Genomic DNA, 16,870 nt, shown 5'->3' on the forward strand with positions numbered 1-16,870 from the left:
AGATGTATTCATTGTGGCTACAAAAAAATTGATTTTGGGCCCTCTTTGCTTCTTCCACAGGCTTACTTGAAGCATTTAAAGAAACAACAGAAGGAGCTAAATTCTTTAAAGAAGAAACATGCTAAGGTACATCGTGCTGAGCGTGTGTGCATACATGTGTGTGATTTTGTTTGCTGGTTTGTCTTTTAGCTCTCAGATGAAAACCTCAAGCTGTTGTTCTGTGATGGACCAGTGAATTCTTCACAGGCAAAAACATGGCTTAGAAACTGACACCAACCAACTGGGCAGTAGTACCTTGATCTTAAGTGGTAGGAAATGAGGTTTAAAAATAGAATCCATTTGGGATTGGTTGTCACTGATTTATAATCTGCATTTCTGACATTTACCTCAGAAGCATAACAGAGCTTCACCCATTTTAAAATTGTTTAATAATCATGGGGCGCCTGGGTGGCATAGTCAGTTAAGCATCCAGACTCCTCTCTACCCCTCCCCCAGCTTGTGTGCTCTCTCCCTCCCCCTGCCCCTGCTCAAAATAAGTAAATAAACTTTAAAACTATTTAATAATCAGACTTTATCCAAGAGTCTGGCTAGGTCCCACTATTTTAAAGACCAGCTCAGTCTCCGGCTAGAAGCACCCAAATCCCCTGGGTTACTGGCAAGTCATTTGCCACACACAGGGCATGGAGGGAGGTGCTAGCCAGCCTTGACTCTCTCACCCATGGCTCCTAGAGAGAGGGCTTTTCTCACTTGTCCCATTATGTAAACTCTGCTCAGTGACCTACTTCCGAAATAGAGTTGTTTTTTCTCTTCGCCCATAAGAAGAGGTTTTTTTGACAGTGATCATGAGAAATTCTAAGAGCTGGTTGCAAATTTAAGAGAAGAGCAGCAGCTGGTCTCAGGAGTTCTCGTGTGGGCTGAACACTTCACAGCACTCCATCATCCTGCTCCCAGTCCCTCCTCACAGAGAAAGGAGGAAAACACGATACCTCTTTCCTTCCCAAGATGGAGCATGACAGCCACTGGGGCTGGAAGGGTAATGTGTGTGTTCCTCCGTTACGGGCAGCCGGAGCAAGAGAAACTTAATTTCTTGAAAGGACTTCTGAGTTCTTTTAAACTTGTCATGAGTTCTACTTTGTACTGTGACTCAGAACTCAAACCGAGGCATGTCTCTAGAGCTGGACTTGAATGCCCTATCTCCTAATCACTCTGGATATTAAAAGCACAAAGCTCGTGGGGCGCCTGGGTGGCTCAGGCAGTTAAGCATCTGACTCTTGATTACAGCTCAGGTCATGATCTTGCGGTTCGTGAGTTTGAGCCCTGCATTGGGCTCTGCACCAGCAGTATGGAACCTGCTTTGGATTCGTTCTCTCCTTTCCTCACCCCCCGCCTCTCTCTCAAATAAATAATCATTTAAAAAATGTTTTTCAAATTCAAAGCTCGTGGCCCCAGTTTAAGTTTGTGCTGCTTTGAGAAATTCATCCTATTCTTGGCCTAGTAATATTCCCTGTGTTATTGAATGGATGGTTTAGTGCATTTGCTCCACAGACTATTTGCTCCTAATTTCATGAATAAGTCCACTGAGTAGAATTCCTTCTTATTGCCCATAGGGGAGGCTTGCCACAGATTTTCAGAAGTGTAGGAGACAAAGCTGCTTAAAGCAGTGTTTTCAATTTTGTTGGTCGTTGGCAACAACCTAGAGTATGGAAAGGCAGCAGAAGAGAGGGAGAAAAGGAAATAAGGAAGAATGCAACGTACCTTTGATTATTAGGGATGGAGTTGGTAGCCATATGGTAAGGCCTCATCCCCCAGATTTTCTTTCCATTTAACTTGGATCTCTGTCATTGATGCTGACATCTCAGGGGCCTGTGGGCTCTTTGGAAACTTCTACTTTTAACCTCACCCTCATTAAATATTTCCTTGAGGCATGACGAGGAGACATATACTGTGACATAATAAAAATAATCATGGCAGCTAGAATTTTTGCATGCAAAGTATTTTCCAGATGCTGTGCACAGAACTTTATATATATCGTCTCATTTAATACTCTCCACCCTATAAGGCAAATTCTGTTTAAGTCTCCATTTTACATGTGAAATTAAGAAATTAAGGATTAGGCAGGTTAAGGAATTGAACTAATGTCCCAGCATTGGAGAGCAGCAGAGCCAGAATTTGAACCCAAGCCATCTGACTCTAGAACCCATACTCTTACCTCATTATTCTGTGAGGGATGTTAGATGCTTTGACAAGTAAACAAGTTCCCCTCGCTGTAGTAAATGCAATGGCAGCACGCAGCTTGTTATGAAAATCCCCATCTAGTTTGGACAATGTCAGTACACTGGTTACCTGTACAGCTACTGAGGAAAGATGATCCTCAATTTTTTAGAACTTGACCTACATACTACTGAGAAGGATTATCTGTTGATATCCTTTGAACCTTTGAGTCCAGACTGACTCAGGTTGGCAAACATGCCCATCTGCTTCATCAGAAAAGCGCCCAAGATGGTGTCTTCATCAAATTGGCGTAGACTGGGTGGCTTAAGCAACAAGCATTTATTTCTTAAAGTATGGAGGCTGGATGTCCAAGGTCAAGTTGCAGCAGATTCAGAGCCCCCTTTCTGGATTTGGGATAGCCTCCTTGCTATGTCCTCACATGGTGGAAAGGGCTAACATTTCTCTCATGTCTCTTATAAGGGCACTAATTACATTCATGAGGGCTCTGCCCTCATGACCTAGTCACTTCTCAAAGACCCCCTCCCCAGATTCCACCACGTTGGAAATTAGGGCTTGAACATAGGAATTTGGAGGGGAGACAGAACATTCAGTCCATTAATAGGTGGAAAATTACTTTTCTGTGAGACAGTTTAGAGCTGACCTTGGTGGATCTTCCCCTCAGACAACACTGCACTTAATTCAGCCAAATCCATTTCTTCACTCTTGTTGGCAGGGATGCCTCCATGTTGTGTCATAACCAGTAGATCCCAGATGGCTGAAAGACTGTACGTTGCCTTCATTTGTAGAAAACAGAGGAGCTTCTTGGAGCCCCATATTATAATGGAACCAACACCTAAAAGAAGATTTTTAAATCTCCCTAAATCCGCAAATCTGAATTGTGTGGACCTTCATAACTGCGTTAGGGAGCATTTTTTGGAGGAAGCATTCAAAATTCCTTAGGTTGAGCAACAGAGTAAATTGACATGGTAAAATATTCCATGCTTGCCTATTGCCTTTCAGAGTGCTTTTCAGAAGTATTTCTGAGCAGGGCAATGCATTTCACAGCTTGTTTTCATATCCTTATGCACCACAGAAGTCCATGTTACAAGTGTGTGATTATAAGCTTATGAATGAATCCCTTCTCCTACATTCGGTACACAGGGGACCCACTTTTTTATTCAGACTGCTTCGGCAGCATAATTTATGAATTCTGAATTCTGTAGTGTTTTTATATAAAACTACTAATAAGGCTAACATTTATTTAATGCCAATTTTGTATTACACATTTTATATACATTCTCAAATCCTCACAGTATCCCCAAAACCCAATTGACACTGCCCACATTCTAGACATGAATAAAATGAGGGAGGTGAGTCCCTTGCCTAGAGTAATATAACTAGTTAATGCTGGTAACGAGCCTCATTTGCTTACTTTGAATGCACACCTTTTACAACTCACCACATTATCCACATTTATTAAAAATGCACTCCAGGGTGGCTCAGTTTGTTGAGCGTTTCACTCTTGATTTCGGCTCAGGTAATGATTCCAGAGTCGTGGGATCGAGCCCTGTGTTGGGCTTTGTGTTGAGTGTGGAGCCTGCTTGGGATTCTCTCTCTCCCTCTGCCCCAGGATGTGAACTAAAATTCTGACTCCAGAACTCATGCCCCCCCCTTTTTTTTCCAAGTTTTTGGAGTATCATTAACATGCAATGTTAAATTAGTTGCAGCAGTGCAAGGTAGGGACTTAATAAGTTTATATACTGTTTTGTGCTCACAACAAGTATAGCTACATCTGTCACCATACAAGGCTATTATGGTACCATTGAGTATATTCCTTATGCTGTACTTTTTATTCCTGTGACCTATCATTCTATAACTAGAATCTATCTCTCACTTCCATTCACCCATTTTGCCCATCCCCCAACCCTGTCCTCTCTGGCAACCATCAGTCTGTATTTATAGGTCTGATTCTGCTTTTTGTTTATTTATTCATTTGGTTTGGCTTATTTTTTTTCATGTTTGTTTATTTTTGAGAGACAGAGTACAAGTGAGGGAGGGGAAGAGAGAGAGAGAGACACAGAATCTGAAACAGGCTCCAGGCTTCGAGCTATCAGCACAGAGCCCAGTGCGGGACTTGAACTCACCAACCATGAGACTGTGACCCAAGTCAAAGTTGGACGCTTAACTGACTGAACCATCCAGGCGCCCCTGTTTTTGGTGTTTTTAGATCCCACATATGAGTGAAATCATATGGTATTTGTCTTTCTCTGACTTATTTCACTTAGCATAATATCCTCTAGGTCCATCCATGTTGTTGCAAATGGCATGATCTCATCTTTTTTATGGCTGCATAATATTCCATCTTACATATATGTTTATGTACACACACACACACACACACACACACACACACACAGTAACTCACCCTACATCTTCCTTATCTGTTTGTCTACCAATGGACACCTGCATTGCTGCCACATCTTGGTTGTTGTAACTATAGAGATGCGTATATGTTTCTTAATTAGTGTTTTCTTTGAGTAAATACCCAGTAGTGGAATTCCATTACCCCTGAATTTTCACACATTGATTTTTCTTTCTCACATATTCTTGGTGGTCTTAGTAAAAGGTTTTTAAGAGCCATTATGATCCTATCAGGACACAAATATCTTGGCTTCCTTTGGAACTGTTTTTTTCAACATATGATCCTTGGGCCAGGAGCTGGAGGCTTTGTAAAAAATGCATATGCTTGCATCTGAGACTTAGTTATAGTCACCAAGAAGAGGCCTAGGAAATAAATAAGCTCCTCTCCTTCACACATTAAAATTAAATTTTGAGAATTGTTTCTTTAGGAATATTATTTGGCACTCTTCATTGTCCCTTGACCCCTAGTGGAAACCACCCCCCTAACTTGCCTTCAAGCTGTAGACCAGTCCTCCTTAAAAAAACAGATTTTGACCTGTTGTCAAACGAGAAAAAATACCCCCAGCCTTTTTGTGAAACATCTATAAACCTTTTTAACTGTTTTGAAGCAACCTAAGATGGGGCTGAGATTTGCTACTGTAAGGCCTTGGGTTATAAAGTAACTATTGAGGAGGGAACCTGGCCCAGGCTGTACCCTGCCAACCACAGCATCCATGCATCAACCTTAGCAGTTGGCAGCTAAGAGCAGAGGCTCTTACCTAGTCCATATTATTACTGCAGGGACTCCCCACTCTTATACATCAGCTGAGGTAAATAATGCCACTTCTTAGACCTACAGGGAAGCAGAGAATCCATGAGCTAAATCCCAGTGGCTTAAGACACAAATGTAAAATGCAAAAGAAATCTTGTTTTCAAACTTAAAGGTTAGCCACAGGATGGAAGAGGAATTCTGGTGTAGGAGGATCACTTGCAGGAGAGCCACAGAAATAGGCATGTGAGCTGCTTTTAGGATACTAAGAGAAAAATCAGGGATAATGACCATTTGAGCCTCAAATGAGATCAGGATGCTAGCTAACATGCCTAGATTTTAGAAAATGGCAGGGGTCAATGGCCATTGTTTTTGACCCTGTGAGTGTAGCTGGCAATCAGACTTTTATGTGTCTCTCACTTTCTAGAACCACCTCTCCATTTGAAATGGAAACTAGGGAAATGGTTTTCAAGTGTCCATTAGATGAGACACAGCAAAAACAGAATTAAGCAACAGTCATCTCCCCTAATGCATGACTCACTGGAGTCCAGAAATAGGGTTTCTTTCATTAAGAAATGGGCGTACGTTTCAATTGTCTGATGTGGTCAAATTCTTAGAGCCAATAAAACCCAAAGTTGGTTAACTAGCCCCAATAATATGTTAGAGGAATAATTACAATGTAAATGGCTATAGGGACCAAATAAGAAGGAAGTTGGCCAGATACGGAAAGCAGAAGAACATTCATTCCCATTCAAGAGGCACGTCAGACTTAGCTCCTGCCATTGGTGCCTTGAGAGTCCATGGGTCAGCTTCATTCTCAAAAGGGGACTCGTAATATCAGGACTCTTAGATGAACTTCCATATCTTTAAATATTGGCCCCTAATTCAGTTTTCTTTCAAAGCACATGTGAGTTTGAGGAGTGGATTTAACATTTATAGATTGGATGCATCCGCTGCGATAGCAGTTTGCAACATCACCATCAGATGAGTCAAATGAAATGCCTGAGAAACTAACATTTGGCATTTCAGTAAAGCTACTAATGGAAAATTTGTTCTTTGCTATACAAGCAATTTAGCTGATAACATCAAGAGTGCTGTTAAACTCGTCAATTGTAATTCATAATAAGACCTCAATGCCAGACCCATAAGTCTGTTATGAAGTTGAAAGGGCCCGAGACACAGCAACACCCACGGAGGCAGCTTACTGCTGACCTCAGAGTCACATGCTGAGCAAACATGATTTACTCCCAATTTTCCAGCAGGATCTGTGGTGCAGTCGTTCACGCCCACTGCCCCATCAGTCACAAGAATGAATTGTAGCAAAAGTTTCTCCCTAAAGAAGCTGAGTGTACTCTTCACTCCAATGAGAAATGTACAAATCCTGCTAAAAGCTGTACATGCATTCTCCCCAAAGTGTCCCAATTGAGATTGACGTTTCAATGAACACATTTAATTTTGATACTCTTGACCTGAATGAATGAAACAATATGTATGCCTCTTCCATGGCATGTCATGATTTAATTAATGACCAAAGAATAAAGTCAATGATAGATTTGTTCTGCATGAAAATGGACTGAGAGATTATTTCCTGGTTCCTCTATTTTATACTTTGGGAAGCTGAATCTTGACCCCCAATCAGACAATAATCAGTAATTAGAACCCCATTCCTTTGTAAAAGAAGTTGGTATTTGGAAAGCTAATTATCCCCAAACACTTCTGTGATCACTGCATACCACAAAGGAATCATTTTGAGCACATAGAGAAACACAGAGATCATTTTTCCAGACCAAGTTTCTTGTTATTTGTATTACCTGTAATCATTGCAATTCAATATGCTTCTAAACTTTCATATTATTTCTGCATACATTAGGTAATTTTGCAGCTCATAACCAACCCACAAATTAGGTTGTGCAAGTGGATCTTGTTTAGTTTTCTAATAAAGTGAGGGCTGGAAGGATTAGTGTGTGTTTCACAAAGCCACTTGGCTACTGATTGGCTGAGCTAAGACCAGATTCCAAGTCCTCTTGCTGTCTTCCCTTGCTATTTTTTTTCATTCATACAACAAACATTTATTGAGCATCTGCTATGTACCAACCCTTGTGCCCTGTACAAAGACTTGCCCTACCCTTGTAGAGCATAATCTTACCTACTGGAATCCATCATGAACACCTTTCTGGCACAAACAGCCTCATTCATATCTAATTGGGTGAATAAGATTCACCAGAATATTTCCTTAAGAAATAGTCTGTCAACTTCCAAGCTTCAAAGCCTCTCCTTTTCTTGTGCTGTGCTAGGATATTTAAAGGAACAACCTTCTCCACCCTCCCTTCGATACTTGCAAGAAACAGGAAAGCAGAAAGATTACATAGGAAAGATTCTTAACATGTTTGAATCCGCACTTGCAAAGAGCCTCTTATGTATTTGCCCAGGAAGATTAACACATGTACAGAGCAGGCATAATGCCTTTAAATCTTAAAAGGAAGACTAATAATAGGGCGATTTGGTAGGCTTGTTTTTGTCCACAGCAACCAAGCTTAGTTAAATCCATTCAAATAAGGATACATTAACATGTTGATTCCTGAGGCAGTTGATTCATCATGGAGGGAAGGTTTACTGATTTAATTATTCTAACTGCTGTCCCTTATCCCAAGTTACTGTATATTATCATGGATATTGAATAATATAAACAGGTTATTATAGTTTGAATAAGATATAGCAGACATTTGAAATAGGATTGATACTATATTTACTTTTAGTCCTAACATCCCTGTGAACTAGGTATTGCTCTCCCAATTACAAAGATGAACAGAACAAGAGGCCCAGTGACTTGCCCCAGGATTTGAGACTGAAGATCCCATGTCCTGAACTCAATGCCACATTGCAAAAACCCTGGCTGAAATGTGTTTATAACACCAAGTGCACATACATTGAGAATGTTAGATTTATGAGGTGTTTCAACCACAGCTTAAGCAAGATGCTGTTTCATACAATTCCCTGACACCAAATCCACAGCAAGATAGCATCACCCTGGACCACCCTTTGTCCCCGTTGTCAATTTCTGTTCTGAGAACCTCCCCACCCAGCACTACCCTCCTCCACGACTTCTCCCAAAGATATTTATCCAAATGGACAAAAATTCCAGGAACATGTGCACTAATGTGTTTCCGAAAAATACATGTATAACCAAATTGTAGTTCAAGTCCTATGTTAATTGACTAACAGTGCTGGGAAACTTAGGAAATCTTGGAAAAGTTAAAAATCACTTCTTTTATATTTTATGAAATCTTTTTTTTTTCATTTCATTTTTTTTCAATATATGAAGTTTATTGTCAAATTGGTTTCCATACAATACCCAGTGCTCACCCCAAAAGGTGCCCTCCTCAATACCCATCACCCACCCTCCCCTCCCTCCCACCCCCATCAACCCTCAGTTTGTTCTCAGTTTTTAAGAGTCTCTTATGCTTTGGCTCTCTCCCACTCTAACCTCTTTTTTTTTCCTTCCCCTCCCCCATGGGTTTCTGTTAAGTTTCTATGGAAAGAGCCTAAATGTCCATCAACTGATGAATGGATAAAGAAATTATGAAATCTTTTAAAGACATTCATAAATTAGGTTTCCTTCAAGTCTAGCCTAACTTAGGAAGAATTTTTTTTTAATTAAGTCACTTAATTTAAAAAATAAGTAAAAGGAGGGGTGCCTGTGTGGTTCAGTCAGTTGAGCATCCAACTCTTTTTTTTTAATGTTTATTTAATTTTGAGAGAGAGAGAATGTGAGCAGGGGAGTGGGGCGCAGAAACTGAAGCAGGCTCCAGCCTCTGAGCTGTTAGCACAGAGCCCGATGCAGGACTCAAACCCACGAACCAAGAGATCATGACCTGAGCCGAAGTCCAGTGCCCAACCGACTGAGCCACCAGGTGCCCCAGGTGAGCGTCCAACTCTTGATTTTGACTCAGGTCATGATCCCAGGGTCTTGGAATCTAGCCCCATGATGGGCTCCGTGCTGAACATAGAGTCTGCTTAAGATTCTCTCTCTCTGCCCCTCCCCCACTAATGCAGGCATGCTCACTCGTGCGTGCACTGGCTTGTGCTCTCTCTCTCTAAAATAGTAAAAGGAAATAGGACTGTGAGGGAGGTTACATAACCTGAGCAACGTTTGTCCCTTCCAGTCTTCAGTACCATCCCATCTGCCTAGTTTCTCAAGAGTAAGACTAGGATATAACATCAAGTATCACTTAGAGTTAGGTATTACTGATTGTGCTGGTTTCCTCTCTGTTTGGCTTGCTGAGAAGCTAAGGATATCTGACTTCAGAGAAGTCACTGACTGTGGCCAAGTTATCAGGAGGAAAGAATGTTTATGGAAAAACTCTTATTTTCTAAGTGTTGCAGCTCCAACTTCAATGATGACAGGAAGCAGATGAGGAAATATTTGAAATATCTGTAAAACTTATGGCCACAGCTCCTGGACACTATGTCCTCCTCGTGAATGCACCTAGGTGAGGAAGCCAGTGGAAGATCCCAGTGATGAGGATTTGCAGTCAGATAACAGTGACACCCCCACTGGCAATTCTCACTATTGAGTGATGGTATTTAAGACCTTCCAAAATGTGCTGGGTGTTTAGAAGCCATGTCACATGTGAATAGTTAGCATGTGAAAGAGAGAAAATATGGGAGCTGAACTTGGGTATTTGAGGACCAATGTGTGAAAGGGGCTGTGGACTCATTAGGTGTCTCAGCACAACAAAGATGAACCGTAGAACTCCTATGAAGAACATGGATATGTAGAAGACAGGACTTGAGGCCGATTGGTGCTGCCCTGTAGTAGGCAGGGATGCCCTTTGAGGGGGGCACATTCATTAGGCTGAGGCTATGGACTCCCTTGTTGGAATATCCCTGTTCAAGAAACTCTTGTGTTGGGTGGGAGGTTGGAAATCCTTCCAGTTCTCAGAATTGGTTACTCCTTGATTTCTAAACCAAGATTCTGGGAAAGCTGGTGAAAATCATGCCAGCCCAACATAGGTGAAGTTTACTAACCATCAGGAAGAGTCCTTGTAACTACAGATTCAGCTTGTAACTACAGATTCTTCTTCTTCAGGAGCACAGCACCATGCAGAAGCTGCATTGTACACAAGTTGACAAAATTGTGGCACAGTATGACAAAGAGAAGTCGACGCATGAGAAAATCCTAGAGAAGGCAATGAAGAAGAAGGGGTAATGGCTCTTTATTTCCTTCCGGAGGCTTTTCACCCTTTTATATTTTGTCTTTTCGCACAGTGAAGCTGACTGTTTAGGCCAAGGAAGAACTTGGTCTTGACTGTGTGTTCTTTAAAAGTTTTTCCTGGGAATTAAGAGATTCATTCAGCTGAAGGCAGGGATTGAGGTGGAAAAGAAGAGCTTTATTCACGTTCGACAGCCATTGGTAGATGACACAGTAACTAATGTCTCTCCTGTGTTTTCCACCCAGGTGGAAAACTCAGGTGTTTTTAAGATGAATGGAGGGGAAAGGAAGGACAAGCTGAAGTTGGGAAATTTTGAAATTACAGAAACCATTATGCATCACCATAAAATAAATATTAAGGTTGATCTACTCTTGGAGACAAAAATACAATCTTAGTTTTTAATGTTACAAGGATCTTTAGCCCATGTCCCCAGATAAGACTGTTAAAGAAAACCTATCATTGCATTTAGTATAAAAGATTTTGTCTAGAATTAAGCCCAGGGGATATTTCTGCGATGCTACAAGCTCACCAAATAGCAGACTGAAGAGAAAGCATTCTCAGTGCCAGCCCTTGAGAGGTAACAGTTTTGATGAAGTCCTAGCATTTTTAGAATAATGCTTCTCTCGGAGACATTCTCAGTAATATCGTGAAGCATTCCGACTTAGGGCATAATACATCAGAGCATATATGCTGAAGACAAGCTCAGAACCTGTTCTGGTTTCAGCAGTGCTATAGATATTACAAAAGGAAAAAATAATCACTGAAATAAGCAGTAATGGTTGCTGGGAAATTGCCTTGTATATTTCCTCCTCACAATAGAATAAGAAGCAAAAATTGCCCTATGATGCCAAGAAACGCTATTTTCTGCCTTGCTGGCATGTGTAAAAGACAAAAATCTGGCTTTACAACCAGAAAGAGCTTAAAAATTCACTTCAAGGCCGAGGACCTATTTTCTAGTTTTTATCTCAAATAATATTTTATTGAATAAATGAAAAATAGCCTAAAGAAAAGCAGGAACCAAAATGGAAACTCTGACAACATACCCTTAACAATGAAATCATTGTTAGGTCTGGAGTGTCTCTTTGTGTAGTGGTTGAATTGAGTAATCACGATACAGATATTTTGTAAGGTATACATCTGTTACTAGAAATACTGATGTTGCCCAATGAGCCATGGCCTCCCATGTTTGATGAACAAATTGTCTTCATTAGAAAGCTTTGAAGCAAAGGCTCATGGGATGGGAAGATATCTAACATTGGCACACATTTGTGATTTTTCCATTTGCAGGGGAAGTAATTGTCTCGAAATGAAAAAAGAAACAGAAATTAAAATTCAGACACTGACATCAGATCACAAATCTAAGGTAAGAAAATGCCTAGATTTGCAGAAGACACTTTGTAATTTTTTACAAGCCCTACCTAATATAAATCAGAAGTAACAATAACTTGGGGCTAGTCTGGGAAGTCAAGGGATCTCAGCATTCACCTTTGTTCCAGACTCAGTGGCTTTGAGAAGAGCCCTTTCATGGAATACCTTTTCCTTCATCTGTTGAAATATGCATTTCTATGTATCTATGTTGTCTGCTTCAGGGGCATCAAGCGAAACAGTACATTGACTAAAAGGAAATATTGTATAAAATACAGAACATGCTTCCCTATAAAAGTAACATTAAACATATGACAAGAAACCCACCCAACTTAGGGACTGAGTTACTCTTTGATACTTACTCCATTCTAACTTTGCTGTGGAAGTTTAGGATGGGGGAAAAAATGAAAAGCTGATATTCTAAGAGATGATTTCAACTGTTCATATTGCATAAGAAAATGGGAGCTTGGGAGACTCACTAGTTTGCAGATATTTGGGGAACTGAGCACTAAGTTCCAGTCAAGAACACAAATAACTCCTCCAGCATTAATAGTTACAAAAGAGGGTAGGGGGACTCTTAAAGCTCCCAACTCTAGCTTTTGGTCAAACCAGTCTACACGCAGCTCTCATCCAGCCCAGTGGCCCTGCTGCCTGCGTGGAGCAGCGCCACTGTTCAAGCTGAGCTTCTCGGTGCTATGCATTTTGTGTCCATTCTACCCTGAAGTGACATAGGCAGTAAGCCATGTGTCTTGGAGAATTGTTCTTCACTCTTTCTCTCTTCTTAACTGGAATGTTTGAGAATTAATGTCTCTGCAGCATGTCATGATTTTCAGAAGCTTTGCACAAATAGGAAAGTAAAAGTTTTTGCATTGATATCAGTTAGCTTTTGCTGCATAATAAGCCATGTCAAAATGTAGCGGCTGAAGACCACCACCAGTTATTAGTTTAAAACTCAGTGGGTCAGAATTTGGGCTGTACTCAGTTGGGTAGTTCTACTGATTTTGACTAGGCTCACTCATGTGTCTGCAGACAGCTGGGCTTGATGGCTCTACTCAGATATCTGGCGGCTAGCTGGCTGCTGGTTGCGTTTTCCAACATGACTTCTCGTCCTCCATCAGGCTAGCACAGGCTCTGTCACAGGGTAGCCTCAGAGTTCCAGAAAGCAGAAAGGGGAGCGTTTTCCAAGCTTCCTCTTGCACCACATTTGCTACTGTCTCCTTGCTGAATCCACTCACAAGGTCAGCCAGGTTCCAGGAGGTGGGGAAATGGATTCTAGCTCTTGATATGAGGGAAGGTACAAAACCACATTACAAAGAGCATGGATGTGGGGAGGGGAAGACTTTCTACCCCAGCATCTGTTAGAGTGGACACAGTGAGTCATAATCCAGGAATAAGAGAATACAGAGCTCTTCATTCAGATCTGTGGCCTTGTGGACATGAAGCTGGAAAGGCATGAGGAGCTGGGGAGAATCTGATCAAATCAGTAAAGGAGCCCAAGGTCTGGACAAAAGGGAACATGGACAAGTTAGGCAGTGAAATCACAGTCCATGGCTGAATATTTAGACCCAAAGTGATCGATTATTTTAATAAGCTGTGACCTCCTGATTCCCATGGATTAGTACCTGTTTTTTTTTTTTTTTTATTGTTGTAGTATCTACTGATTCACCAACCAAATTGGTAGGTGAGATTTGAAATACAGGACTGATGCTGTGTTTTCAGTTCATACCGGATCTGTGACAGTTCCAAATGGCACCATCCCCTTTTCCCCACACAGGTCAAAGAGATAGTGGCCCAGCACACAAAGGAGTGGTCAGAAATGATTAACACCCACAGTGCTGAGGAGCAAGAAATCCGGGACCTGCACCTCAGCCAGCAGTGTGAGCTCCTGAGAAAGCTACTGATCAGCGCCCACGAGCAGCAAACCCAGCAGCTAAAACTGTCCCATGACAGGTAGGCAAGTGAGCCTTCTCCAGAGCGAACTCCTAATTTTGTAATAGGATTGAGTGTATGTATGAGCCAAGGTAGGAAACAAGATCAACTTGACATAGGATACTGAGCTGTTACACATATCATGTCATACAGTTGAGATAAGAAATATGAGCTATAAGAAATGGCCTCTGCCATCAAAGTGCTTACAAGTGTTAGCAAGGTTGGGGCACCTGGGTGGCTCAGTTGGCTAAGTGTCCAGCCTTGGCTCAAGTCATGATCTTAGGGTTCATGGGTTCGAGCCCTGCGTCGGGCTCGCTGATGGCTCAAAGCCTGGAGCCTGCTTTGTTCGGATTCTGTATCTCCCTCTCTCTCTGACCCTCCCTCCCTCCCTCCCTCTCTCTCTCTCCCTCTCTCTCTCTCTCTCTCTCTCTCAAAGATGAATGAACATTAAAAAATTTTTTAAGTGTTGGCAAGGTATTAACGCTCACATGAACAATTAAGTTGAATTCCAGATAGTATAGGATGCACACTAAAAAGCACAGCACAAAGGAGCTCGGCTGCTTCCGGAGGGGTCATGGAGGCTCCACTGGGTGGTAGGACTAACAATGGGCTTTGGAAAGTGGTCTGGAGCCTCGTAGGAAAGGAAGACACAGCAGGAGACAGAAACCAACCAGTTCAGCTCCTACCTCAGATTGGATCTGGTCACTCCCTGGCTAAATGTGGTGAGACCCTTTACATTATTAGGAATTCTGGGAATTTTAGAAAGAGAGGCCTAATCAAGAAACAGCAAAGAAGTTTCAGTTTATATGGGTTTCTTCCAGCTTCAGCAAATGGAATATCGCATTTAAAATACCGCAAATAATGAACTGGACTTTCACCCGGGGCAGAAGAGTGTTGATGTCAATTACGTCTTTTTATCCCAGCTTTGTTACAGCTTGTTAGCTTCTCCCTTCATGCCTGCTGTATGCCACTGTTAGGATCTATTGATATACACAAAAGAGTAGAGAATAGAAAAGCATTATACAAACAAAGCAAACAAAAAATTTTAAACGCTAACTGCATAAATTATCTGGGTGCATTCATGAATTCCCAGCCTCATTTTGGAGTGACAGATGCAGCCCTGAGAATGTGAAGCATTTTGCCATAGTTCCCAATTTTCTCTTTCAAAGCAAGAAAATGAGGTATACCATGCTAAGTTTGCTGTAGGTTCATGTCCTATACCCTATCAATCTTAAAGCATTCTATTAAGTTGTATAGGATTAGAAGTTGTCTTTCTTTTTTCCCTTAGAGATGCTGTTGATTAGGTACACAAAAAGGTCTGTTCAGTACCCTGCCTTTGACCCCTGCTGCAATACCAGATTGTAGGTATCTTACCCTCACTCAATGATACTTCACAGGCTGAGGCACTCCATTCTAATCTCTCTTGTAGTTGAATAAAGAAAAGAAGTTAGCCTCAACAGTAGGCATTGTCCAAAAGAAAAAAGGTAACTAATTCTTGCATTGCTTAGGAAGTTATTTGAAGAGAGCATAAGCTATTTACTAATTTACCTTAAAAAATAAATGCACGGCAGGGGCGTTTTCCCAAGTAACAGCAGTGTTTAAGCTTTTCTCAAGCACCCTGTGGTTGTGTGCATTCCTCACCATCACAGCTGTGGCTCTTGGTTAAAAAATCTGGCCTTCTTGGGGCTCAGTTGGTTAAGCGTATGACTCTTGATTTCAGCTCAGGTCATGATCCCAGAGTCGTGGGATCAAGCTCCATGTTGGGCTGCATGCTGACAGTGCGGAGCCTGCTTGGGATTCTCTCTCCCTCTGTCTACCCCTCCCCTGCTCGCTCACTCGCGCTCTCTCTCTCTCTCTTTCAAAATAAAAATACTGCCTTTTTAATACTGGTCAGCAACATTCGGTCATTGAGAAATGCTTGTCGAATGAATGAATAAAGAAATGGTTGATTTACTAACACTAAACTGAGGAAGAATTTGAGAGCCATTTTCTTGGGCCTAGGAGTTTCTATGCATATTCCTGCATCTGGGGGATCAGTGTTATCTATCCCTTTTGATATAGTACAGATACTACTTAGAACACCTGATTCCTTGGTGACTCATTTCCAGCCAGGGTTTCAAGGAGACCCCCCTAGGTTCCAGAAAAAACTGTTAATAATACTCATTTCAGTGTTCTAAATTGTATACCTTTAATACACACATAAGTAACCCAGGAGTCTTTGTCATGTGCACACAGACATTCTGGCACACGCGGTCACCAGTGGCCTTATGTCAACAACCTTTTTTTCTTCCTGTGCTTATTTGAAATCATTTAGTCTCCTTCATTCCCATGAACCGTCAGAAAACATGAAGGTCACTTGTGAGGGTCACAACATCCTCTGTCTCTCTTCCAGACCATCTGGTCCCAAGAAATGTAGGGCAAAGCTCAAAAATCTTTATATTTTTATGGGCAAACATAATGTCTCTTCATCCCATTTCATCACTGTTACTTTCTCAGTAGGTAACCCACTTCCACATCTCATGGATTCAGGCTCTTTCCTGCCTTTTCACAGGATGTAAAATAACTTGATGAGCTCAATAATGGGGGGAAAAAAGTGAGAATGGGGAAATGAGCTCAATAATGGGGAAAAAACAACAGTGGGACTGTTGTTATATGTAGAATGAATGAATGGTTGGATGAATTTATTTATTTTTTTATTTTAGATAGAGCACGAGTGGGGGAGAGGGAGAGAATCTTTTAAGCAGGCTCCATGCTGTCATCCCTGAGCCCCATGCGGGACGCAATCCCATGACCTGATCTGAAATCCAGAGTCAGACGCTCAACCAAATGAGCCACCCAGATGCCCCTATTTATTATTTTCTTATAGTTCCATGTCCATAACATAAAATTTGCCAGTTTAACTGTTTTTAACTGTGTGGCATCAGGTACATTCACACTGTTACGCAGCCATCACCACCATCCATCTCTAGGACTTTTTCATCTT

General features: G+C 41.5%; 1 protein-coding gene across 16 annotated transcripts in view; it reads left to right on the top strand.

Annotated features, from left to right (window-relative positions):
• Positions 1–16,870, top strand: part of PLCB4 (phospholipase C beta 4) — a 419,557-nt gene that overhangs the window by 390,409 nt on the left and 12,278 nt on the right. For all 16 annotated transcript variants that reach the window (XM_023251457.2, XM_045053870.1, XM_045053873.1 and 13 more), the window contains 4 exons: positions 61–126; positions 10,470–10,585; positions 11,881–11,956; positions 13,733–13,908. In XM_023251457.2, coding sequence (XP_023107225.1) covers positions 61–126; positions 10,470–10,585; positions 11,881–11,956; positions 13,733–13,908 — 434 coding nt within the window. The remainder of the gene's footprint in view (positions 1–60; positions 127–10,469; positions 10,586–11,880; positions 11,957–13,732; positions 13,909–16,870) is intronic.

The sequence above is a fragment of the Felis catus genome, chromosome A3 (assembly GCF_018350175.1).
Source record: "Felis catus isolate Fca126 chromosome A3, F.catus_Fca126_mat1.0, whole genome shotgun sequence".
Taxonomy (NCBI): domain Eukaryota; kingdom Metazoa; phylum Chordata; class Mammalia; order Carnivora; family Felidae; genus Felis; species Felis catus.